We start from the raw sequence: 27,679 nt of genomic DNA, 5'->3' as shown, positions 1-27,679 counted from the left end.
ATGGTTCGGTTAGCTAAACTAGCAAGTCTGTTTGTTTGGTTACCAAGGCAACTACTGTAACTATCTAGTAAACTTGATAGCTACTTCAGTGGATGTTGAACACATTTCTACCTGCAAATGAACACATTTCTAGCGGCAAATGAGTTAAATTATAGCCATGGTATAAAAGGGATAATCAACTCGGGGCTCTATGCGTTCTCTGGAAAATAATGGCACTCCGTGGAAGGTGAGTTCCACTCCGCTAGCACGTCGAGGAACAAACCTTCCACGTCATTCATTAACTTTGTGTAAATGACGAAATATTAGATCAACTTACCTCAGAATCGGTTGGTTAGTGACTTAAAAAATTTAGATGTGGTGGCGGCCAGGGAAAGTGTAGTTACCCCGGGGGGTATGTTACCCCACGTTACCCTACGCATCAAAGGAATGGGCATAGGTCTATTGTCGATAAACATTTAGGCAGCTTTACAAAATGAAATATACATATTAAAGCCACTAAATACAGGCTATGAAGTTACAACAAGGACGACTTTAAATCCCGACATCAAAATTAAAATAACCGGTGTATTAAACTGCTGATCGTGAATGCAAACTGTCATTTAAATCCTCCACAAAATGCATTCTAATAAAGTCAAGCCCCACTCTGTCCTTGAATTTTCCTAAATAAGTCTATTTAACACACTGACGTTGTTAGAATTTCGATATAACAGTGTGTTCTAAGCAGTTTTAGCAGGATAATAGTAGATATAGTGGAGCTCCATGGTGTTGAATGGACAGCATAACAAATATTATAATGAGTAATATGTAATATATTACTTTTCAAGCAACGAATCCCAACACACACCTCAACACAGTCAGCAAGCAAGCACATATTATTTTATTACATGGGGATTGTGGTTAACATAGGTGACCTGATAGTTCTGTGGTATGTTTATCTCATTATGGCATCTCATTAAGTTGCACTGTCTGCCTGATGTTGTACGTCCCTCAGTGCTGCGGCACCCCATTGGACCTGAGTGGCCTTTCTATGGAGGGGATCGCTGTCCTCAACATTCCCAGCATGCACGGTGGATCCAACCTGTGGGGAGAAGCCAAGAAGAGTGAATGCAAGTGCTTGATGAATCCTCAGGAAATGCCTGAGGTTATTGTCGACCCTGAAGTCCTGAAAGTCAGCGGACAAGGTACAGTGAAATCTCTTGGCTTGATCCAAGGGCTCAAGATTTCAAAATGTTAAAGGGTGTGCCCATGTCTGGTATAGAATATTGTTAGAATATCATGTCAGTTGTTTTAGAGTATCCATTGCAAGAGGTCTGTTCTCATGTCACAGCTGTTAAAAGAGAAACGTTGTTATCTTTATTGGAAGAGGCCCTTAACCCTGGATGTGTTGTGAAGTAGGTTTGAATCTTAACAGCTAGTCTGACTGAAAACTGTACTACCTCTGTGTCAATTGCATGTTCAGTGTTTCCATCTTCCATGACAGACCTCAGTGACCGGCGTTTGGAAGTGGTTGGCCTAGAAGGGGCCATGGAGATGGGGCAGATATATACGGGATTTAAGAGTGCTATAAGACTAGCAAAAACCTCACAGATTACAATCAGGTGAGTGTTTGTGACATGTTGAGACGTGTACAGACTAGCTGAGATATCACATGTACAGTATGATGTGGGATGATGATTTTTACACCTTGCAACTTAAAAAAAAAAAAACATCCCCACTACTAATGCTGCGTTCATAACCAAGTGGGAAGGTGGTAATTACCCGTTGTAAAGTCTTAAATACAAGTTGGATGTATTCACGTTCTGAACTGGGAAACTTCCATAAAACATGGAGGTCATGAGAAGGCTTGTGATTATTTTGCTATTTTTTGCCCATAAAAAGTATATCCAAAGCTGCTTACACTTTTTAACCTCTACGGGATCAGTGTCCCGTATACGGAACAGTTGAGCTAGCGTGCGCTAATGTGATTAGCATGACTGTTGTAAGTAACAGCAAACTTTCCAGGACATAGACATGTCTTATTTGGGCAGAAAGCTTAAATTATTGTTAATCTAACTGCACTGTCCAATTTACAGTAGCTATTACAGTGAAAAAAATACCATGCTGTTGTTTGAGGAGAGTGCACAACAATAAAAAACGTATCACGCCAACTGGTTTGGTTTGATACATTCACCTCTGAAGGTAAATAATGTACTTACATTCAGTAATCATGCTCTGATTTGTCATCATAAGGGTCTCAGAGATACATTTAATTATTAAAATGTAGGAACTGGGTTCTACAGTTTGAACCCCTGCAGTCTCTGGCTCCACACCCACCCCGCACAGCCATCTAGATGTGTGAAAGTTAGTGTATAAGCTAATGATCCATCATGTATGACATTCCTGGGAGTGTGTAAACGTACATTTTGTATGTTCTCTATAGTTATGTACTTAAATGTATCAATTGACCAATTCGGCACATTTGGGCAGACTTGATACAAAATAGTCCAGTATTGCAATGCTTCACTGGATCAATCTGAAACTTTGCACACACAGTGCTGCTAACTAGTGGCCAAAATCTAAATTGTGCTTAAACTGCAATATTATATTGTGGCCTTTCTCTTGCATTTCAAAGATGATGGAACAAAAAAATAAATAGAAAACCATGTTTTTTTGTTTGTATTATCTTTTACCAGATCTAATGTGTTATATTCTCCTACATTAATTTCACATTTCCACAAACTTCAAAGTGTTTCCTTTCAAATGGTATCAAGAATATGCATATCCTTGCTTCAGGTCCTGAACTACAGGCAGTTAGATTTGGTTATGTCATTTTAGGTGAATTTTTTTTTTAAAGGGTCCGGTCTTTAAGAGGTTAAATCAGAAGGACGATAAAACAGAATCAATTTTATATCAATAATTTGTACAACTGCTGAAGATGCCACCATGCTTGCTGTCTTTTTTTGTTGACAAATTACATCAGAGAGGTGCAAGTGGCAAACACGGCGCATGGGGATGATCGACGAGTTTCCCACTATTAATTACCAGTTGGAGGGGCGTTCAAGTGTATTTTTCACAGTCGTATGCTGGTATTTACAAAATTCAGAGATGTTGTGAACACAGAATTATCTCCCTTATGTCTCTGTCCATCTTTAAGGACTAAGAAACCTTTACCGATGCAGATAGACGGAGAGCCCTGGATGCAGCCACCCTGTACGGTGAGTGCTAGGAACCCAGATTGAGTTCAGTGTAACAGAGCGTTTGAAGAGTTTGAAAGCAAATTCTATTGCTAGAGACCATGGGGCTTGATGCTAATAACATTTTGTTAATATAACATGGTAACATGTTGGTAACATGGTAATAACATGGTCATTTGAGTAACACCTTTCACTCATATTCCCCCTTCAGATTCACATCACACACAAGAACCAGGCCAATATGCTGATGGCTCCCCAGGGCCGGTCCAGCTTCTTCAGCTCAAAGTAGTAGCCTGCTCCCTGGCTACACGCAGTAACATGACCTGTATGCACTTGCTTATTATTTTACATTTGTGAAATGACTGAAGCAACTTGGTTTGTGAAACCAGTTGGTATGTGCATATTTTAGAGAAATAGGTTGACCAACATTTTCAGAAAGTTCAACACATATTATTTTGTTCGTTCTGCCTCAATACAAGATGGTATTATGAAAACATTGCAAACTACAGCTGTATGATATCCTTATATATGACTCTGGACAAGAAGTTAAGAGCTTTTAGTGGGTTTTATGTGCCTTTGCCATCATTTTTGCCAAATTCATCTTATGTGTTATCAAGGAGACAAAGACTGCTAGGTTGCACAGTCTAAGATATTGGTATCCGCTTCAAAAGTTTGAGTGAAATGTTTATTCAACAAGATTATTTGAACTGCATTTTCCTTAATTGTTATTACATTTTAGTAGGATAATTTAAATGTATATATAATTTGGTCATTGAAAGTCTAGAACTTTCTAGGATTTATTAAATATTTAGAAGCTCAGTGCATAATGCTTGTGCTAATATACCCACATAAGTGCAGATTTATATGAAATTATTATGCACTATTTAGTGCTTGTGTATGTTAGCAGGAAACCCTTTGCTCCTTTGTCCTGTGGTCAAATGTAATTTAATTGTTTTAATAGCAGAACTAAAATGGCCTTTTAAAAAGCCTGTAGTTTTAATATATTGAGTGACAGTTTGGAGTCAAAAATGAATTGTTTACTTCTGCCTCTCAATGCAAGGTCTCAGTTTTCTCTTATTCGGTATCTCTAATTGGATGTTAGCCATATCATTTCACTTAAATCCTGAGAATATTGAAAATATTGTAAATTATGCTATAGATATTTCAATAAACCGTCATGACATTGTGCAATGTGGTGTGGTTATTATATAATGAATAGGTAACTATTTGATGATATGTTTCTTTATTAGTTAGGCCAAGGGGAAAGTGGGGTAAATTGAGCCAAAGGGTTAAGTTGAGCCACCCTTATTTCAAGGAAACCATACACAAAATTAATAATTTGACCAAATATTTAGGAAGAGGTCATTATTTCATGGAGTCTAAGGAAGAAACCACATGGGAAAAGTGGTAAGCAATTTAGGTCCAAAAAAGTCAAATGAATGTATTGTGTTAGAGGTTTCATGATGTGTGTATCTAAACCAAAGTAGATACTTTTAAGATGGTTCTATACATCAGTTGGGGTCTCTATAAGCTTCAACATGAGGTCCTAAACCTAGCATGAAAGTGCATCCTTGTAGCTGTGTGGGTGGGCTAATAGTCAAAATGTTTGCATTGGGATAAGTTGAGCTAATAGCAAGTTGAGCAAATTGAAGTGTTTTCTTCCCAGGCCTAATGCAAGGCATTATCACTGGGATATGAGGTAACAACAGGGCCTGGCCTATGTTAAGTATTTTTTTTAAAGTACAAAATGTTTCTTAGGTGTTAAGCATTTTCACATTTTAGTCATTTAGCAGACACTCTTATCCAGAGCAAGTAGGATGAAGTGCCTTGCTCAAGTGCACATCAACAGATTTTTCACAGAGTCAGCTCGGGGATTTAAAAGCCACCTTTCGGTTACTGGTCCAACGCTCTTAACCACTAGGCTACCTGCCATTGTTAAAATATGCTAGGCTGTCATTAAAAACCGGTAGGCTACTTGTGTTAAAAGATTCTTAAAATGATTGAAACATAAAAAGTGAATGTGTTGAATTGTTTGGGAAATAAAGATAATAAATACTAATAATATGCCATTTAGCACATGCTTTTATCGAAAGCGACTTACAGTCATTTGTGCATACATTTTTGTGTATGGGTGGTCCCGGGGATCGAACCCACTACCCTGGCGATACAAACGCCGTGCTCTACCAGCTGAGCTACAGAGCCACAAGATAAACATGGTTTTAAAAAGGTAGTGGTAATATTTCATTCAGTACAGACATTTGTAGGCGGCTAAACTTACACTGTCCCGCGGCTTACCAAGAGACCACTTTTTTGGGACATTTACATTTACGTCATTTAGCAGACACTCTTATCCAGAGCGACTTACAAATTGGTGCATTGAACTTATGATAGCCAGTGGGACAACCACTTTTTTTTTTATGGGGGGGGGGGGGGGTGTAGAAGGATTACTTTTATACTATTCCAGGTATTCCTTAAAGAGGTAGGGTTTCAAGTGTCTCCGGAAGGTGGTCAGTGACTCCGCTGTCCTGGCGTCGTGGGGGAGCTTGTTCCACCATTGGGGTGCCAGAGCAGCGAATAACTTTTGACTGGGCTGAGCGGGAACCGTGCTTCCGTAGAGGTAGGGGGGCTAGCAGGCCAGAGGTGGATGAACGTAGTGCCCTCGTTTGGGTGTAGGGTCTGATCAGAGCCTGAAGATAAGGAGGTGCCGTTCCCCTCATAGCTCCGTAAGCAAGCACCATGGTCTTGTAGTAGATGCGAGCCTCAACTGGAAGCCAGTGGAGTGTGTGGAGGAGCGGGGTGACATGAGAGAACTTGGGAAGGTGGAACACCAGACGGGCTGCAGCGTTCTGGATAAGTTGTAGGGGTTTAATGGCTCAGGCAGGAAGCCCAGCCAACAGTGAGTTGCAGTAATCCAGACGGGAGATGACAAGTGCCTGGATTAGGACCTGTGCTGCTTTCTGTGTAAGGTAGGGTCGTACTCTGCGAATGTTGTAGAGCATGATAGTTCCAATGGTGGAACAAGCTCCTGGCACCCCAATGGTGGACTACAGCTCAGCATTCAACACCATAGTGCCCTCTAAGCTCATCACTAAGCTAAGAATCCTGGGACTAAACACCTCCCTCTGCAACTGGATCCTGGACTTCCTGACGGGCCGCCCCCAGGTGGTAAGGGTAGGTAACAACACATCTGCCACACTGATCCTCAACACGCGGGCCCCTCAGGGGTGCTTGCTCAGTCCCCTCCTGTACTCTCTGTTCACCCATGACTGCATGGCCAGGCACGACTCCAACACCATCATTAAGTTTGCCGACGACACAACAGTGGTAGGCCTGATCACCGACAACGATGAGACAGCCTATAGGGGGGAGGTCAGAGACCTGGCCGTGTGGTGCCAGGACAACAACCTCTCCCTCAACGTGACCAAGACAAAGGAGATGATTGTGGACTACAGGGGAAAAAAAGAGGACTGAGCATGCCCCCATTCTCATCGACGGGGCTGTAGTGGAACAGGTTGAGAGCTTCAAGTTCCTTGGTGTCCACATCACCAACGAACTATCATGGTCCAAACACACCAAGACAGTCGTGAAGAGGGCACGACAAAGCCTATTCCCCCTCAGGAGACTGAAAAGATTTGGCATGGGTCCTCAGATCCTCAAAAAATTCTACAGCTGCACCATCGAGAGCATCCTGACTGGTTGCATCACCGCCTGGTATGGCAACTGCTTGGCCTCCGACCGCAAGGCACTACAGAGGGTAGTGCGTACGGCCCAGTACATCACTGGGGCCAAGCTTCCTGCCATCCAGGACCTCTATACCAGGCGGTGTCAGAGGAAGGCCCTCAAAATTGTCAAAGACTCCAGCCACCCTAGTCATAGACTGTTCTCCCTGCTACCGCACGGCAAGCGGTACCGGAGTGCCAAGTCTAGGTCCAAAAGACTTCTCAACAGCTTCTACCCCCAAGCCATAAGACTCCTGAACAGCTAATCATGGCTACCCGGACTATTTGCACTGCCCCCCCACCCCATCCTTTTTACGCTGCTGCTACTCTGTTAATTATTTATGCATAGTCACTTTAACTCTACCCACATGTACATATTACTTCAACTATCTTAACTAGCCGGTGCCCCCGCACATTGACTCTGCTCCGGTACCCCCCTGTATATATAGCCTCCCTACTGTTATTTTATTTTACTTCTGCTCTTTTTTTCTCAACACTTTTTTAGTTGTTGTTTTATTTTTACTTTTTTTTGTTAAAAATAAATGCACTGTTGGTTAAGGGCTGTAAGTAAGCATTTCACTGTAATGTCTGCACCTGTTGTATTCGGCGCATGTGACCAATAAAATGTGATTTGATTTGATTTGATGAACCTGCAGGATCGGGTCACCGCTTTGATGTTAGCGGAGAACGACAGGGTGTTGTCCAGGGTCACGCCAAGGTTCTTTGCACTCTGGGAGGAGGACACAATGGAGTTGTCAACCGTGATGGCGAGATCATGGAGCGGGCAGTCCTTCCCCGGGAGGAAGAGCAGCTCTGTCTTGCCGAGGTTCAGCTTGAGGTGGTGATCCGACATCCACACTGATATGTCTGCCAGACATGCAGAGATGCGATTTGCCACCTGGTTATCAGAAGGGGGAAAGGAGAAAATTAGTTGTGTGTCATCTGCGTAGCAATGATAGGAGAGACCATGTGAGGATATGACAGAGCCAAGTGACTTGGTGTATAGAGAGAATAGGAGAGGGCCTAGAACTGAGCCCTGGGGGACACCAGTGGTGAGAGCACGTGGTGCGGAGACAGATTCTCGCCACGCCACCTGGTAGGAGCGACCTGTCAGGTAGGACGCAATCCAAGAGTGAGCAGCGCCGGAGATGCCCAACTCGGAGAGGGTGGAGAGGAGGATCTGATGGTTCATAGTATCAAAGGCAGCAGATAGGTCTAGAAGGATAAGAGCAGAGGAGAGAGAGATAGCTTTAGCAGTGCGGAGAGCCTCCGTGACACAGAGAAGAGCAGTCTCAGTTGAATGACCAGTCTTGAAACCTGACTGGTTTGGATCAAGAAGGTAATTCTGAGAGAGATAGCAGGAGAGTTGGCTAGAGACGGCGCGCTCAAGTGTTTTGGAGTGAAAAGAAAGAAGGGAAACTGGTCTGTAGTTGTTGACATCGGAGGGATCGAGTGTAGGTTTTTTGAGGAGGGGTGCAACTCTCGCTCTCTTGAAGACGGAAGGGACATGGCCAGCGGTCAAGGATGAGTTGATGAACGAGGTGAGGTAAGGGAGAAGGTCTCCGGAAATAGTCTGGAGAAGAGAGGAGGGGATAGGGTCAAGCGGGCAGGTTGTTGGGCGGCCGGCCGTCACAAGATTTCATTTGGAGAGAGAGGGGAGAAAGAAGTGAAAGCATAGGGTAGGGCAGTGTGAGCAGGACCAGCGGTGTCATTTGACTTAATAAATGAGGATCGGATGTCATCAACCTTCTTTTCAAAATGGTTGACGAAGGCATCCACAGAGAGGGAGGAGGAGGATTCAGCAGGGTGGAGAAGGTGGCAAAGAGCCTCCTAGGGTTAGAGGAAGAGGCTTGACATTTAGAGTGGTAGAAAGTGGCTTTAGCAGCAGAAACAGAGGAAGAGAATGTAGAGAGGAGGGAGTGAAAAGATGACAGGTCCGCAGGGAGTCTAGTTTTCCTCAATTTCCGCTCGGCTGCCCGGAGCCCTGTTCTGTGAGCTCGCAATGAGTCGTCAAGCCATGGAGCAGGAGGGGAGGACCGAGCCGGCCGGGAGGATAGGGGACATAGAGAGTCAAAAGATGCAAAAAGGGAGGAGAGGAGGGTTGAGGAGGCAGAATCAGGAGATCAGAGGGAGAAGGATTTAGCAGAGGGAAGAGATGATAGGATGGAAGAGGAGAGTAGCGGGAGAGAGAGAGCGAAGGTTGCGACGGCACATTACCATCTGAGTAGGGGCAGAGTGAGTAGTGTTGGAGGAGAGCGAGAGAGAAAAGGATACAAAGTAGTGGTCTGAGACTTGGAGGGGAGTTGCAATGAGATTAGTAGAAGAACAGCATCTAGTAAAGATGAGGTCAAGCGTATTCCCTGCCTTGTGAGTAGGGGGGGATGGTGAGAGGGTGAGGTCAAAAGAGGAAAGGAGTGGAAAGAAGGAGGCAGAGAGAAATGAGTCAAAGGCAGACGTAGGGAGGTTAAAGTCACTCAGAACTGTGAGGGGTGAGCCATCCTCAGGAAAGGAGCTTATCAAGGCGTCAAGGTCATTGATGAACTGTAACTCAGTAAAGTTGTTGCATTTTTGTTCAGTGTATATTTCCCTTAAAAAAGTGATGCTGAATGTAAAAACACTTCTCAACTTACCCCATTCTCCCCTACTACAGAAATAAAGGTACTGTATTGAGGTCTCACCAACTCTCTTCAGTCTCACCAAATATATTACACATGCAAGATCACAGGGGGCGCCACTTGTTCAGTTTTAGCAGACCTTATACTTTGGTACATTCACAGATAGATTATTAGAAGCAATTGCTATTATGCGTCTTCAGTGTTGGGGAAGCTACATTTTACATTTACATTTTAGTCATTTAGCAGACGCTCTTATCCAGAGTGACTTACAGTTAGTGAATGCATACATTATTATTATTTTATTTTTTCATACTGGCCCCCATGGGAATCGAACCCACAACCCTCAAAACACCATGCTCTACCAACTGAGCTACATCCCTGCTGGCCATTCCCTCCCCTACCCTGGGCCAATTGTGCGCAACCCCATGGGTCTCCCGGTCACGGCCGGCTACGACAGAGCCTGGATACGAACCAGGATCTCTAGTGGCACAGCTAGCACTACGATGCAGTGCATTAGACCACTGCGCCACTTGGGAGACTGTTTACCAGATAGTTTACCAAGCTACCAATTACTTTACATTGAAATAAGTTAAGCTACACTAAAGCTACCCTTAAATATAGTTTACTTAACTAAAGTTACTTTGAAAAAGTAGTTCACTACATCTAAACTACTTCATGAAAATTTTTTATATGTAAATCTGAAATGTCAATGACTCCAAATTACAAGAACAGATCACTTTGGGGTAATATGGTAACAACAATGTGTAATTTAGCCTATTTAACACAACTATGTTTCAGGTGAGAATTGTGCAGGTCTGATGCTGGAAAATAAAGGAAATTGTCTACTTCACCCATATTTTATTTTAGCAAAAAAAGTAGTTTGTAGTTCAACTAGTTAGCTACACCACTACATGGCAAAAAAGTAATTAACTACAGAAAACAGTACCTAGATTTCAATTTAGTTCAACTACCACCAAGCTACTGCTAAATGTAGTTTACTTACTAGCTGAACTACATGTAGTTAACTACTCCCAAACACTGAGCTTCTTGCAATGACTAAATATCTAGGCCTAGTTCATGACAGCCCTGCCACTGACCCATTTTGTTCTACTAATCTGATCATTTATCATAATTTAAACAGCTGTAGTCTATGTTATTCTGTCTTTGTCTTAAACCGAGACAATTCTCTTTCAGAAATGTATGCTTATTGTTTAGACTTGAGAACGTAGGCTATATAGGCAATGGCTTTTCTCAGGCATGTGAAACGTTTTGCACACTTCACAAGCAGTTGAACCATTTAGCAGAATAAGATGTTTATTTTCCCAATGTGATTTATCGTCACCAGCTGTGGCTAGCAAAACGAAAGAACCCACGTTTGATCTGAAAATGCTAATTTCTTGGCACATTCGTTTTTGCCTACGTGCATGAAATGCCGATCGACAAACAAAAGAAAAAACACTATACGACTGCCATCCAATTGTGTCGCGTGCATCACAGTGCCCGCCTCCCCGGGTACCCGCTTTCGCTGCCAAATTGTGCATGCTGCCCGGACAGAGGCATCAGTGTAGTTTGCTGCGATAGACGTTTCACTCGGATTCTTTTTGTTTATCTTTGTACTTTCTTGATCGGAGCGCTCATAATATGAAGAATATGACGCTGCGAAGGCTTAAAAAAGTCAACTCTAGCGATCCATCTAGTGGACGTTCGAGCCAGGACGGCATTTACTTTCCGTCCTCAAAGTCAGACAGTTGTAAAACTATGGATTTACCAACTAACTCGGAAGTGTATAATTACAAGACTTTGGCTTACTCTGGTGGAACGTTGCCAAGGAACTTCAGAAAGGTGTGTATACTGTTTAACTTTGTCACATTGTAACTTGCACTTGCTCCTTCAATCAAGTAGTCTAGCATAATAGACACATCAATGAAAGCACATAATTTCAGTTAGGCAAATACAGTGTCACTTGCCCGTAAGGTACAGAGACCAGCGGGATACGCTCAATATTTGAATATGGATGTTTCTTGTTTCCTCGTGGCTTCTCACACATTGAACACATCAATTGATGTCTGTTGTTCATTATGAGTGGAGACATTAGCCTATCGGTGACGAAATTGTATTTAATTAGAAACAGCAATGTGAATATTTGTGACATTTTGTCAGAGCCCCACATGGATGGCCTGTTGCCATGTTGTGCTCACCAACCGTCTGTTCCCCATTTTGATATAAGCTTTGTATAAAAGTTGACACACACACTGAAGCAAAATCTCAAATGGTGTCCACTTGTCACGTACTAATGCTTGCCCCTTCCGACCACACAAACATTATGCTTTATGAGTGCCACACTCCAGACTCGCTCTTGATTCAGTGCAATCCAACCATTTCATAATATCTCTGCATTGGTCCCAAAGAGGATGCTTTGGGACCAAATTAGTTTGGCATTCAATTAGTATTTCTAGGTATGCAAACATAATGTACTGAGGCAGAACATGGCCTCACAAGGAACAGTGCTGTCTTTACTAGTGAATTAACATGGCCAAGCATCATCATAATCTGAGAATGTACTGTGATGTAGACTGGTAAAACGGTTATCATGGGAAGCTGTAGCAGTTTGTGTGTGTGTGACAACAGCATCAGTTGTCCCAGTTCTGTAGTGTTACTGTACTGTAATAGGAGGCCAGCCAGAGTTATGTGGAGGTCTCCTTCGTACATCTCACATCATCATCTGGAGCCTAGGACCACAACAGGGCATTGTGCAGGGGACCCTGCTCTGCTCCTACCAACCCCATGGGTCTCTCTCTCTCTTGGTACTTGGGAATAAATGAAGTCATTGAGAGGGGCCCGGGACAATTCTGGGAGTGTTAAAAAAAAAAAGTAACATTTTACTACCCAATGAGGCAGTGACACAAAGTGCCCTTTCATAGGGGCAACATTTAAAATCATTGAGGTAGAACAGAGGTGAATTGATTGTAGTGTAGGCTAAATACGGTAAGGGATGTAGTGTAAGAGATACTTGTAGTTTACACTAAGTAAAGTGGAGGTTGGGTGGGTCTCCCAAAGTCCGAATTTGGTTTGGGGTTTCCCTCAATGCAGGGATTGTGGCAAGAGGCCGAAGGCTCCAGTCCATACACACGTCTTGTTTGTCTACAGTCTGAATATAACCTGTAGAAATAGGGAGATATTTTTGACTGTTATCAGAAATAACAGACACACACAGTTTGGTTTGATCAGCAGTCTGGGCATCACAAGTCAGTGGACTCCGATGTAGAGAATTAAATATACAGTGGGGAAAAAAAGTATTTAGTCAGCCACCAATTGTGCATGTTCTCCCACTTAAAAAGATGAGAGAGGCCTGTAATTTTCATCATAGGTACATGTCAACTATGACAGACAAATTGCGGGGGAAAAATCCAGAAAATCACATTGTAGGATTTTTAATGAATTTATTTGCAAATTATGGTGGAAAATAAGTATTTGGTCACCTACAAACAAGCAAGATTTCTGGCTCTCACAGACCTGTAACTTCTTCTTTAAGAGGCTCCTCTGTCCTCCACTCGTTACCTGTATTAATGGCACCTGTTTGAACTTGTTATCAGTATAAAAGACACCTGTCCACAACCTCAAACAGTCACACTCCAAACTCCACTATGGCCAAGACCAAAGAGCTGTCAAAGGACACCAGAAACAAAATTGTAGACCTGCACCAGGCTGGGAAGACTGAATCTGCAATAGGTAAGCAGCTTGGTTTGAAGAAATCAACTGTGGGAGCAATTATTAGGAAATGGAAGACATACAAGACCACTGATAATCTCCCTCGATCTGGGGCTCCACGCAAGATCTCACCCCGTGGGGTCAAAATGATCACAAGAACGGTGAGCAAAAATCCCAGAACCACACGGGGGGACCTAGTGAATGACCTGCAGAGAGCTGGGACCAAAGTAACAAAGCCTACCATCAGTAACACACTATGCCGCCAGGGACTCAAATCCTGCAGTGCCAGACGTGTCCCCCTGCTTAAGCCAGTACATGTCCAGGCCCGTCTGAAGTTTGCTAGAGTGCATTTGGATGATCCAGAAGAGGATTGGGAGAATGTCATATGGTCAGATGAAACCAAAATAGAACTTTTTGGTAAAAACTCAACTCGTCATGTTTGGAGGACAGAGAATGCTGAGTTGCATCCAAAGAACACCATACCTACTGTGAAGCATGGGGGTGGAAACATCATGCTTTGGGGCTGTTTTTCTGCAAAGGGACCAGGACGACTGATCCGTGTAAAGGAAAGAATGAATGGGGCCATGTATCGTGAGATTTTAAGTGAAAACCTCCTTCCATCAGCAAGGGCATTGAAGATGAAACGTGGCTGGGTCTTTCAGCATGACAATGATCCCAAACACACCGCCCGGGCAACGAAGGAGTGGCTTCGTAAGAAGCATTTCAAGGTCCTGGAGTGGCCTAGCCAGTCTCCAGATCTCAACCCCATAGAAAATCTTTGGAGGGAGTTGAAAGTCCGTGTTGCCCAGCGACAGCCCCAAAACATCACTGCTCTAGAGGAGATCTGCATGGAGGAATGGGCCAAAATACCAGCAACAGTGTGTGAAAACCTTGTGAAGACTTACAGAAAACGTTTGACCTGTGTCATTGCCAACAAAGGGTATATAACAAAGTATTGAGAAACTTTTGTTATTGACCAAATACTTATTTTCCACCATAATTTGCAAATAAATTCATTAAAAATCCTACAATGTGATTTTCTGGAGAAAAAAAAATCTCATTTTGTCTGTCATAGTTGACGTGTACCTATGATGAAAATTACAGGCCTCTCTCATCTTTTTAAGTGGGAGAATATGTACAATTGGTGGCTGACTAAATACTTTTTTCCCCCACTGTAGATGTCCAAAACGTCTCCTGTGTCTAAATAGGGTAAACCGAGAGCAGACAGTCAGACACAGACATACTGGTTTTTATCTGTAATGGTTTCTTACCAATGTTTAGGCTCAGTAGCTTAAACGCAAACATAGACACTATATACACACACAACATGCCTCAGGAGGACTTGGTGGACAAGACACATGAGCGAGAGTTTGAGGTGTGTCCTGCAAACCTGGCTTACGTACGTAGGAAGAAAATCCCCGTTGCGTGCAGTGTGATTTCCGTTTGAACATTTAAATGCCTAATTTTGGTTGTTTGTTATTTCATGTCTGTCATGTTTTGTCATCACAGAATGGTGGGCTGCAGAAGTGGAAGCCCCTGACTCAGACCCCAGAGCCACGGAGGTAAGCCAAACAGTCATCTCTCCCCCTGGCATCAGTTACAGGACACATCTGCCTTTCTGTCACTTCTCACTCTTGACTGTGGTGGAGGGACGCATATGTTGTACACAGAATGCCAGAACAGCATTACTAAACCCTTTCATTCACAACAGACCCAAGTGATACGTGTTAACAAAATTACAGTGGGCTGCTTTCAGAGTAATTTGAGTAGGCCTCTGCGTTCAGCTTTTGGGAAAATTGAATGTAGTGAGTTATAGAAATTCAGCAGTACAGTAGCCTTTTGTATTTGTGGTTATTACTATTTACGGAGTGACTTCGCTGGACCCCTCTTCCCGACAGCTAAAGGTCCGATGCTTCTGTACTTTACGCGCAGTTTCTGCTCTACTTGTTTTTTTTCTACTACATTTTTTTCCAGAGGGACGGGGCGGTTACCTACGGATCCTACTATTTGACATTCTAATGTATTATGCATTTGTATGTAATTTATAGATGCTGTTTTGATGTAACTGAATGCCTCGATGTCTGTCTGCCTGCTTTATATAGCAAGCCACGGCCACTGTCTGTAGGAGCAAACCATTTTCGTGAACGGGGTGGTGTACCTAATAAAACTGGCCACTGAGTGTATAGTACATGGTCTACCAATATTGTGTACTGGACCCCACCTATGGCATCAAGTATCCAGCCCACAGTGCCGTCCCCTCCGCAAACCAAGATCCTGTAATCCTTCAGATTTCTGAAGAAGCACAGCCTGAAACACAGATGTTTTATTATGTTGGGGGGGATTTTATCATCCCTGCCTAAATGAAAACAACCTTTTCACTATTTCAATACTGGTTTGTTTTTGCTCAAAACATTTTAGAGTTCAGTTTAACTGTGAGTGTATTACACAGCTAGGTATCATGATGTCCATCATCATCCATGGGATTTTTGCAGAGAAAAAATGTATAGTGCAGATAACCCAGAAAGGTATTATCTGGAGATAGTATCTATGGAGAGGACTCCATTACACTCTTGCTATTTCATTGTATAGAATTTTCTGTGAGAATGAGCTACAGTGCCTTCAGAAAGTATTCACATCCCTTGACTTTTTCCACATTTTGTTGTGTTACAGCTTGAATTTAAAATGGATTCAAATTAGCTTTTTTGTCACTGGCCTACACACAATACCCCATAATGTCAAAGTGGAATTATATCTTTCGAAATTAACACATTCATTCAAATGACAAGCTGAAATGTATTGTCAGTAAGTATTCAACCCCTTTGTTATGGCAAGCCTAAATAAGTAAATGTGCTTACCGAGTCACATAATAAGTTGCGTGGACTCACTCTGTGTACAATAATAGTGTTTACCTTGATTTTTGAATGACTACCTCATCTCTGTACCCCACACATACAATTATCTGTAAGGTCCCTTAGTCGAGCAGTGAATTACAAGCACAGATTCACCCACAAAGACCAAGGAGGTTTTTCAATGCCTTGCAAAGAAGGGCACATATTGGTAGATGGGTAAAAATGGACATTGAATATCCCTTTGAGCATGGTGAAGTTATTAATTACACTTTGGATGGTGTATCAATACAACCAGTCACTACAAAGATACACAGGCGTCCTTCCTAACTCAGTTTCCGGAGAGGAAGGAAACCGCTTAGGGATTTCACCATGAGGCCAATGGTGACTTTAAAACAGAGTTTAATGGCTATGATAGAACTGAGGATGGACCAACAACATTGTAGTTACTCCACAGTACTAACTTAATTGACAGAGTGCAAAGAAAGAAAAAGCTTTTACAGAATAAAAATATTCCAAAACGTAGATCCTGTTTGCAGCAAGGCAGTAAAGTAATACTGCAAAGAATGTGGCAAAGCAATTAACTTTTTGTCCTGAATACAAAGTGATGTACCACTCTCCATATTTTCAAGCATAATGGTGGCTGCATCATGTTATGGGTATGCTTGTAATCGTTAAGGACTGGGAAGCTTTTCAGGATAAAAAAATTAACGGAATGGAGCTAAGTACAGGCAAAATCCTACAGGGAAAACCTGGTTCAGTCTGCTTTCTACCAGACACTGGGAGATTAATTCACCTTTCAGCAGGACAATGACCTAAAACACAAGGCCAAATATACGCTGGAGTTGCTTACCAAGAAGACAGTGAAGGTTCCTGAGTGGCCAAGTTACAGTTTTGACTTAATCTATGGCAAGACCTGAAAATGGTAGTCTAGCAATGATCAACAACCAATTTGACAGATTTTGAAGAATTTTGAAAAGAATAATGGGCAAATGTTGCACAATCCAGGTGTGGAAAGCTCTTAGAGACTTACCCAGAAAGACTCCGCTGTAATCGCTGCCAAAGGTACTTCTACAAAGTATTGACTCAGGGGTGTGAATACTTATGTAAATTAGGTATTTCTGTATTACAGTTTCAATAAATTAGCATAAATGTATACAAAAATGTTTTCACTTTATCGTTGTGTGTAGATGCCCATTCTTTTTTATGTAATCCATTTTGAATTCAGGTTGTAACAACAACAACAACAACATCAACAACCTTATGAAAAATGTATGCACTCACTAACTGTAAGTCGCTCTGGATAAGAGCGTCTGCTAAATGACTAAAATGTAAATGTAAATGAATAAGTCAAGGGGTATGAATACTTTCTGAAGGCACTGTATGTGCACCAGGTGGTGATGTCGCCAGTCACAATTCACTTGTGGCTGAAAACTGTAAGTAAATGAAAACCAATATCAAACTAATTTAATCATATCCCCATTTTTATCTTGTGTTTTAGGAAAGTTGTCCTGGAGAAGAAGAATGAGGAGACGTTTGGCTTTGAGATTCAGGTAAGAGGTTTATTGACGTGGGAGGTGGTATGGTACGGGGGATTTTTGAGCGTCATTTAACAGGATTTTCCTGCTCTCTTATGTTCACATTAACGCTGATGAGATTGCACCCTCCAACCATGTGGATGATTTCACCCCATCAAATAAGATTTAGAGTGGAGTGTGTGCATGTGTTGAAAGCGTCAAAGGTCACAGAGAGAAATGTATCCGTGAGCCTCATACTCGCAATATAAGGCTTTGATGTGTCCCATGACTTGAGATGAGAGAAGGCGGTTTTCTAGCTGTTTTCTTTCGGGTCCATTTTCAAAGTGGCGTGGTTTTGTAAAATGTTCTCACGCTGCTGCGTGTCGTGTCAGACCGGCTACTATATTCCGATCCCTCGAGGACACTGTTAACAGTCAGACTTCTGCCCTCTTTATCTGTCAGAGCTCCCTCTCTGTCCCCGCAGCGCTTCTTCACAATGCACCACTTGTTGTCAGACAGCCTTATCTCTAAAGAGAGGACACCGGCCAATGTAAGGGCCATGAAAATTATCAGTACTGCTTATATTTAGTGTTGGGATGGAGGTCCCTCCTTTCCTGCCTGGCCTTGTTCTTTAGGAAGTGAGGCCAGAGCCCAGAGACTGAAGAGATGGATGGCTTTCGGATCCTGTGCTTTTTCCATCATGTCGCTGGACTTCACCAGGCAGTCACCAGTTCTCCTATTCCTTTAGCTTGGGGTGCTGAGAGGATAATGTCAGTATCAACTATGTAAATGCATAGTTGGATTGGGATTTGCATCTCTAGGGTCATTTGCATGTTCGGTTTCTGTGGAAGGCCCATGGGTCTGGTAAGGAAGGGAGAATGCTCACGTTATTTCACGTAGATGAGCATCATACAGAAACGTGTTTCTAGATGGCTGGTTGTACACCCGAGTAGATGGCATTTGACTTGATTTACTGACTGTGCAATTGCCATTTTGTCACTGTCACCTAATGTCTCAACAGACAAGCATGTCAGGGAAAGCTCTGAGTTTAAACGCCACCTCGGGATAACACTCAGTCAGACAGCAGTGGAATGTTGAATGATGTGATTCACTTGACAAGACAACTTAAGGGGAAGTCTGGCTGTGGTTGTTTTGTCATATTTGCCTCCAAGACAATCAATCTAAGGAAGATCGTCAACAAAATGGTGATAGTGTGAAAAATGTTTGCGTGTCAGTTTCGGTCCTAACAGTGTTGGTTTACCTTTATCTCTCTGCAGTATGAGGAAAGAGAATGGTGGTTAATGTCACTGGTAAACTGTACGAGAATTTGTCTGATTGTTCTAACCAAATTTGTTGATAAAGGTCCTAGCTCATGAAGAGACTGCTTTTAACATCCTTTTTATGACGGACATTGATAGAGGGCTGTATTCGTTTTTGATTAACCACGCAAGGGAAATGGGGCTTCTTTTTTGCATATTAACTGATTTGATCCCTCTTCCGTCTGCATCTCTGTTCGAGGTTATTGTCTGTCTTGCTGCTTCATTGTCAGCCAATGTTATCTAATCTGCTGTGTAGAACTGGGTTTGTCTGACAGTCCTCACCAGTCAGGCCTTCAGATGCAGACTACAATCTCAGAAGCACATAGTTTAATATCACAAATATTCATAAATACTTTGGAAGAGATGCCCTAGGCTCCCCTGTACCATGGACTGTCTTCAAAGTTTCAAATGCCTTTGTCTGTTATGTAGCAAGGCCTGGCACTTCAGGTATAGACCTCAGGTATACTGTGTGTAAAGAGAAATTACTCAGCGTTTCTGAAGGGAAATTACCAATGATTTTGAACACGATGCAATGTTTCTGATAATTGTTAACAGAATTTATCCATGTCTTGCACCTAATTGTTCCTAAGAATATATTTATTTGAATGAAAAGCTGTCTAGCCAAAATAATAATTGTTATCCATTATCCTAATTTCCTTCTTCCAGACATATGGGCTGCACCACCAGGACCAGAACTCTGTGGAGATGTGCACATTTGTGTGCAAGGTTCACGACGACAGCCCTGCCCAACAAGCCGGACTCAAAGTTGGTAAGTGGAACTGAAAACCCCGGTTCATTAGGGACTTTTGAACAGTATTTAAGGGCATTTGACACATACATGACCTGCCTTTGCTGAAAAAAGACCTCGGGGGAAGAATGAAGAACAGGTGGTTTTGATACAGTCCCTTTCTTGTTTGCCAGCCAGGTGTGGGTAGCTGTCCCTAAGTAAACACGTGCACAAATGAGTTTCAGTCGGCTGTTTAGGGATGTACAAATACAAACAGAAAATGTGCCTAGTCATTTTCCAGTCAACAAACACTATAGGAAGAGATTATTTCAGCAAACATCATGCAGGTCAACTCCCTTGTCTCTGTTGCCGCCTTGCCGGATACAATAACTCAAATGCATACAATGACTTGGCCAATTCTATTTTCATATATTTTTTTGTATTTCATAAATTGCTCTATTTCCTCTTTAGTCTGTAACATTATTTCTCTAAAATACCTCAGACAGAAGCCTTTGCCAATCTTGTTAAAAAAAATAATAATACTGCCCATTATATCAGAAACAATAGGGGAAGTGAAAGAAGAAATGGTATATTCTCACATTTAATTTCTCTAAACCTGATACCACAGTATTTATTAGTCTCAGAGAGCGAAGGAGCACTAGAGGCAGGGCCAAATTAAACCAGGCCTAGACAGACTTCTCTACCCATCTGAAACTAATAACAAACAATCTAATAAACTTGCAATACTTTAACAATAACAGATAGAGTAACACCAAAATGCTTGAACAATATTTTTCAGGCCGTCTTGAAATTAGGAAAAGTGGGTAACAACAGCACGTGTGCCAAGTGGCCTGCTGTGACCACACAGCCAGGGTTTAGACTAGAACCAGTGTCTGTATCACACATGGGCTGCTGGAGAATCCACCAACAAAGTGCTTTTGATTGCTCCATAAACCACAGACACTAGCGGGATCAAACCAGTCTCAGCAGACCACAGCTATGATAAAACCACACTGGAATTAACTGGGTCTGTTTTGTTAACATGCATGTTGTTTGTGTGCACAGGGGACACCATCGCTAGTGTGAACGAGACCTCCGTGGACGGATTTCTACACAAGGAGATTGTTCAGCTAATCAGGGCCTCTGGGAACTCCATTGGGTAAGCAGATCAGAGTTCAATGGCAAAGAGAACTGGACTGGTTGTCGATGGTAACAGAACTTAATTGCTCCACTTTTTGTATTGACCTTAGTCAGATCGGTCTATAAAGAGTTCCTTGTGTTCTATGACCATTTTTTGATACTTTTTAGTGTCGTTTTGATACTGATACATCTTTGATCTTCTTGCTTGAGCAATGTTGCAGTCCAAAGTACAAAATCACACAGAATTGATAATGGAGTCATTATCTATTGACTGAGAAACAGGTTAGTATTTTTTGTCATGAATCTTGTTGTGGAGCCAGCTCTGCAGTGGTCACTAGCTGGCACAGCCACAAAGTCATACAATCTGATTTTAAATCTAAGCTTAAACACACTGCTAACCTTAATGCCTAACCCTAAATCAAGACCATGAATGTTTACAATATAGCCAATTTTGACTTTGCAGCTGGCCTATCTAAGAGGAAATTGCTCAGTTCTGCCTCCAGGACAAGACTCATGACAATAAACGTCAACCTGCGACTGAGAATGGGAATACTAATTAAATAATAATAATAATAATAATATGCCATTTAGCAGACGCTTTTATCCAAAGCGACTTACAGTCATGCGTGCATACATTTTTGTGTATGGGTGGTCCCGGGGATCGAACCCACTACCTTGGCGTTACAAGCGCCGTGCTCTACCAGCTGAGCTACAGAGGACCACCAATTAATGACTCACTCTGTAAATATTGTGTGGTGACTCCTGAGAGATATACTGGAGAAATGTAATATCTTTTAAATAGCTTCCATGCAATCAATGTGTCATGGATGTACTCTAAACAATTATTGTTTGCACACCAAAGTTGCCTAGAAGCAAGTCATTACCCTTTTTTTAATATGCAGAATTAACTTGCACAGTGTTAAATTGGAACCATACTCTTGCTCTCTTTGTCTGCTTGTAAAAGATGAAAGGCCTATTAGAATCGGGCCCCATTTATAATCTCAGAAGGCAGCTCTATAAGCAGTGAAGTTAACCACACAAAAGGCCCAGTGCAGGCCTCATCTTACTATAGACTTCATCTAATTATTCTCGCCTCTAGAAAACATATAGGCCTAGTGAACTATTAACAGAGAGCTTGTATCAGCCCAATAAAAACAAGAGGTGCACCAGTTGCCACAGTCGAGTGGGTGTCTTGAAACGTGATACCTTCTGAAGCTTTCCCCCCTACCTGCAAACTGTTGAGCCTAGACTTGCATGTTAGGGTCTCCTATATAAGAGCCTTTTTCACAGCTACTTCTGAAGTTCCTCTCTGTTCTTAATTGGGTCCAGAGTATGCTGTGAATCCTTACTCTCCTTTTTTTGTGGCTCTCTAGCCTTCCTGTGTCTGAAGTAACAACATTGCTCTGTCTTTCCTTAGGCTGGAGACGGTATACAGCGACTCCATTCGAAAAGCAGAACTGGAGGCCAGGCTTCAGTATCTAAAGGTGAATATCTCTTCCTCTTCCCCTCTGTAGCAAACCTGTGGTTCTGCTTGCTTCTACAGTTCAACATAAATGGGTATCCGGGGGGGGGGGTGAGACAACGACCATAAGAGTTGACTATACAGCACAAACAGATCTGGGACCAGGCAAGTGTTTCACTGGGATCAGTCTGACAGTGTAGTGAAAAGCCTATAGCCAGCAAGTGCAGTGCTCTCACCAGACCAATCCCTTTCCCACATCTCCCTCCTGTTTCATGACTAGCGCCTGCAGTGCACTTACATAATGCTGTGTGAGCACAGTGAATGAGAGTACATTTACATTTTAGTCATTTAGCAGATGCTCTTATCCAGAGCGACTTACAGTTAGTGAGTGCATACATTTTTTCATACTGGCCCCCAGTGGGAATCGAACCCACAACCCTGGCGTTGCAAGCGCCATGCTCTACCAACTGAGCTACACGGGGCCCGTGTAGAGTAGACAGTTATATTCTTACATTACACTTGGCTGGTAAAAAAGACACTTTTAATGTGTGAAGATAAGTGGCTTTCCTCAAGGCTGCTGTCCCGAAGTTCCTCCATCAGTGCTACAGACTGAAATCACACAAATTGTCACCTTTTCTAAATTTGATGTATTTTCTTTCATCAGCAAACCCTACATGAGAAATGGGATGAATACAGATCTTTGATGATGCAAGAGCAGAGGCTGGTTCATGGTAAGTCATTCATTTATGTTGATGTATATGATCTCAGGTAAATTCATTTGAAGTAAATTTAAGATGTGTGCTAAACCAGTGATGTCCATTGTAACACTCTTTCCCGGTGTCTTCTAGGCATAGTGATGAGTGATGCTGCGATCTGTGAGTCCCTGGAGTCTGCGGGGGTGTACGGTAGTCTGGGTGCCCCGAGTCCGGCCGCCCTGCGTGCCCTCCGCTGCACCGGCAGCACCAGCAGCAGCGCCAGCCACCTGAGTGCCACCACGGAGGAGGACCCACTCTACCAGACCTGTCTGTTCCAGAGGCAGGGTGACCACCTCAACGATGCCAACGGTGACCTCACTAGCAGCACAGAGAAAGACAAACAGAAACCGGAACAGGAGAAGCCTCCACAGGGTAAGCAGAGACTGATCCGCCCTGCCAGTGAGCTCTTCACCTCAGCCAAGACCCACCTGACCCGCAGCTCCAGCACACGCAGCTACCTGAGGGCCTCCAACAACAACTCTTCATCAACACCAGGGGAGAAAGCACAATCGGGAGGGTTCAGCTCGCTACAGAGGAAACCCAAACAGAAGAGCTTCCGCCGACACCTCCTCAAGTTCATCCCTGGACTGAACAGAGCAATGGAGGAGGAGGAGAGCAAGCTCTGAGAACTAAACGGACTAAACACCCGAAGAACTGGAGAGTCTTTCTGACCCAAAGACTTAACATTGCCTCTGACTCAACCTAACAACCAAAGATTTCAACTAGTGCCACAGAGAGTAAAAAGAGAGACACATTTGGTCTCAATCTGTCCAGTCATACCTTTGTACTTGTTCAGATGACTACACATTTGACCCAGCGGAACCAATGGTCCTTTGTGTTCTGAAGCACACTCCAATTTGAGGAGACACCTGTACATACTGTACCTTGGTTACTGTTTCTATAGTTCATAAGTTATTTATTTATTTTTGATTAGTTTGACCTATGTACAGAATGAAGGATTTTGTTTTTGTGTTTTAATTTAGTTTTGTCATCATGACAGTTGAAAATAGCCCCATATCTTCACATACAACTTTTTGTAAGATACATTTGTTACTGTTTTTCTACCAGTTTGATCTGGTGTTCTCTTGCTGAAAATATCTAAAAATAAATGTGTGGCATTTTGATTAGCCTTCCTTGTTGTTTTATTTTGGGCATTTAATAATGAAGACTTTGTTCTTTGGAGTACATTGTGACTGTCTACTCCACAGCTGTTCTAAGAAGTTGCAGTTGATCTATCACTCTCAACCGTGAAGGCATTATATATATATATATATATATATATATATATATATATATATATATATATATATATATATATATATATATATACACACACACAGTGAGGGGAAAAAAGTATTTGATCCCTGCTGATTTTGTACGTTTGCCCACTGACAAAGAAATGATCAGTCTATAATTTTAATGGTAGGTTTATTTGAACAGTGAGAGACAGAATAACAACAACAAAATCCAGAAAAACGCATGTCAAAAATGTTATAAATTGATTAGCATTTTAATGAGGGAAATAAGTATATAATATACAGTTGAAGTCGGAAGTTTACATACACTTAGGTTGGAGTCATTAAAACTCATTTTTCAACCACTCCACAAATTTCTTGTTAACAAACTATAGTTTTGGCAAGCCGGTTAGGACATATACTTTGTGCATGACACAAGTAATTTTTCCAACAATTGTTTACAGATAGATTATGTCACTTATAATTCACTGTATCACAATTCCAGTTGGTCAGAAGTTTACATACACTAAGTTGACTGTGCCTGTAAACAGCTTGGAAAATTCCAGAAAATGATGTCATGGCTTAAGAAGCTTCTGATAGGCTAATTGACATCATTTGAGTCAATTGGAGGTGTACCTGTGGATGTATTTCAAGGCCTACCTTCAAACTCAGTGCCTCTTTTCCTGACATCATGGGAACATCAAAAGAAATCAGCCAAGGGAGCAATTTCCAAATGCCTGAAGGTACCACGTTCATCTGTACAAACAATAGTACGCAAGTATAAACACCATGGGACCACGCAGCCGGCATACCGCTCAGGAAGGAGATGCGTTCTGTCTCCTAGAGATGAACGTACTTTGGTGCGAAAAGTGCAAATCAATCCCAGAACAACAGCAAAGGACCTTGTGAAGATGCTGAAGGAAACAGGTACAAAAGTATCTATATCCACAGTAAAACAAGTCCTATATCGACATAACCTGAAAGGCCGCTCAGCAAGGAAGAAGCCACTGCTCCAAAACCGCCATTAAAAAGCCAGACTACGGTTTGCAACTGCACATGGGGACAAAGATCATACTTTTTGGAGAAATGTCCTCTGGTCTGATGAAACAAAAATATAACTGTTTGGCCATAATGACCATTGTTATGTTTGGAGGAAAAGGGGGGTTGCTTGCAAGTCGAAGAACACCATCCCATCCGTGAAGCACGGGGGTGGCAGCATCATGCTGTGGGGGTGCTTTGCTGCAGGAGGGACTGGTGCACTTCACAAAATAAATGGCATCATGAGGAAGGAAAATTATGTGGATATATTGAAGTAACATCTCAAGACATCAGTCAGGAAGTTAAAGCTTGGTCTCAAATGGGTCTTCGAAATGGACAATGACCCGAAGCATACTTCCAAAGTTGTGGCAAAATGGCTTAAGGACAACAAAGTCAAGGTATCTGAGTGGCCATCACAAAGCCCTGACCTCAATCCTATAGAACATTTGTGGGCAGAACTGAAAAAGTGTGTGCGAGCAAGGAGGCCTACAAACCTGACTCAGTTACACCAGCTCTGTCAGGAGGAATGGGCCAAAATTCACCCAACTTATTGTGGGAAGCTTGTGGAAGGCTACCCGAAACATTTGACCCAAGTTAAACAATTTAAAGGCATTGCTAACAAATACTAATTGAGTGTATGTAAACTTCTGACCCACTGGGAATGTGATGAAATAAATAAAAGCTGAAATAAATCATTCTCTCTACTATTATTCTGACATTTCACATTCTTAAAATAAAGTGTTGATCCTAACTGACCTGAGACAGGGCATTTTTACTAGGATTAAATGTCAGGAATTGTGAAAAACTGAGTTTAAATGTATTTGGCTAAGGTGTATGTAAACTTCCGACTTCAACTGTGTATATATATATACCGTAGTATGATTCACAGTCATACAGTAATAGTATCTTTATTCTGTGATACTTGTAATATCTATCCCCTTCATGTGCTTTCATAAAATAATTTGAAGGACCAAATAGTTATGTCCTCAAGGATGGGGATGAGGGATGGGTGGAGGAGGGGGTTGTGGTGGTTGAACATTCCTCCAATTCTAAAGCTGTGATTGTCAGAGAGGCAGAATCCAGAAAGGAGGCAGTTGTATTTGGTCTGACACAGTTAGTTGTCGGGAGAACGCAGCGGAATGTGCGGAGAAAGGAATGACCCGACATTCCAAAACCCGGCCGCCCTCCTTTTCAATTCTTGCAGGCAACTTCTGAGTGCTCTTGATTCCACGCTCACTACATTCCCATGGTGTGCTGAGTGCTCAGATGGCCAGGCCGAGGGGGGTTGAGGGTCTTCCATCCCAGTGTCGCAGCTGACCCATGAGGTCATGGTGGTTCTTCTGTCCTCTCTCCTTTTGCATCCTAATCCCTTTGTCCTCTGTCCAGCCATTTACAATTGCGTCAAGGAGGGGCTCTGGATGCTGAGCGATGATGGCATTTAAACACATTTCAGACATTCAGAGCCAGGACCACTTCAGCCCCTGGCCCTCTGTTGTTGGAAGCGAAGGAAGGGGTGAATGAATGGAAAACTGATGTGAGGGATTATTACGCAAGTTTGTGGCCCTAACACGTTAGAGAGAGCGAATGGGACCTTTCTTTCACTACAGTCAATGCATAACGAGCAGGGAATTAGACCGGATGGTGACGACCCAAACGGAATGAATGTATGAATAGGGCATTTAAGCAAAAGCAGCCAAAACAAAGAGCATGCAGTTGGCGCTGGGCAATTAACACAGTGGGAGGTTAGAATGGGGGGCTGCTGAGAAGGTGACCTGTTAACGTTTGCACATCGCCCCACTGTTAACACGCTGCTTATTTAAAGCCAGAATGCTGTAGTTGTGTGCACGAAGGGGGATGGATGGTTGTCCAGGGTGTACTGTCAGGACATGAACCATGAGAAGTGGCAATACCATTGTCCCTGTATCACAATAATGTCTTCAATCAAATTCTACCCACAAAACTATCTGTTCCATGGATGAGTTGCTGAAAGAATTGGTCTTACTATGTAGTTACATTGAAAAAAAAGTACATAGGCCTATGTGAGAGAGAGCAATCAAGCATATTTTATTTTACGTAACCCTCTGTTTTCTCATATGAAGGCTTTAAACCTGTTTACCAGCAGCAGAGATCTCTTATTACCCATATCTACCTGACTCACTGTTGTTCTGTTGTCCTGGCAACTCAAGTTTCAGTGGAACAACAACGGTCATTTTGTCAACTGGTGTATGAGTTCGTATCTAGTCCAATTTAGATTATTACTGTAAAGCTGTTTAGTGTCTGTACTGGATCCACTGACCAAGCTTTGAATAGAGAGTGCAATAGTTACAAGCATCAAAACCCACATGGTGTGCTGGGGTTGTGCTGTGCCAACTGTTACTGTTTAAACATATATTTGCGCTTTGGGGGCCCATCAGGGTAGACGGAG

At 42.5% G+C, this 27,679-nt stretch overlaps 2 protein-coding genes across 2 annotated transcripts in view; both read left to right on the top strand.

Annotated features, from left to right (window-relative positions):
• The window catches only part of LOC311147514 (diacylglycerol kinase alpha-like), a 37,710-nt gene extending 33,348 nt beyond the window's left edge, over positions 1-4,362 (top strand). The window contains exons 21-24 of the mRNA XM_084184265.1: positions 992-1,181; positions 1,481-1,598; positions 3,134-3,194; positions 3,385-4,362. Coding sequence (XP_084040391.1) covers positions 992-1,181; positions 1,481-1,598; positions 3,134-3,194; positions 3,385-3,462 — 447 coding nt within the window. The 3' untranslated portion in view covers positions 3,463-4,362. The remainder of the gene's footprint in view (positions 1-991; positions 1,182-1,480; positions 1,599-3,133; positions 3,195-3,384) is intronic.
• Positions 4,363-11,053: 6,691 nt separating this feature from the next.
• Positions 11,054-24,105, top strand: LOC311148060 (general receptor for phosphoinositides 1-associated scaffold protein-like). The gene is made up of 8 exons (XM_084184954.1): positions 11,054-11,349; positions 14,725-14,777; positions 17,563-17,614; positions 19,564-19,666; positions 20,690-20,783; positions 22,182-22,248; positions 22,891-22,957; positions 23,075-24,105. Exons 1-8 carry the CDS (start codon positions 11,149-11,151, stop codon positions 23,605-23,607), a joined length of 1,170 nt encoding a protein of 389 aa, XP_084041080.1. The 5' UTR covers positions 11,054-11,148; the 3' UTR covers positions 23,608-24,105.
• Positions 24,106-27,679: the final 3,574 nt, after the last annotated feature.

Source organism: Coregonus lavaretus (genome assembly GCF_964263955.1).
Source record: "Coregonus lavaretus genome assembly, chromosome: 20".
NCBI classification, from domain to species: Eukaryota; Metazoa; Chordata; class Actinopteri; order Salmoniformes; family Salmonidae; genus Coregonus; species Coregonus lavaretus.
Note: the sequence above shows the minus strand (reverse complement) of the source record. Positions and strands in the feature narration are given on the sequence as shown.

Bases quoted from the DNA above. Each gene is read 5' to 3' on its own strand.
- LOC311148060 (XM_084184954.1), top strand. From the start codon at position 11,149: ATGAAGAATATGACGCTGCGAAGGCTTAAAAAAGTCAACTCTAGCGAT. The intron at 14,778-17,562 runs GTAAGCCAAACA...CTTGTGTTTTAG, and splicing joins CAGACCCCAGAGCCACGGAG to GAAAGTTGTCCTGGAGAAGA. The intron at 20,784-22,181 runs GTAAGCAGATCA...GTCTTTCCTTAG, and splicing joins GCCTCTGGGAACTCCATTGG to GCTGGAGACGGTATACAGCG.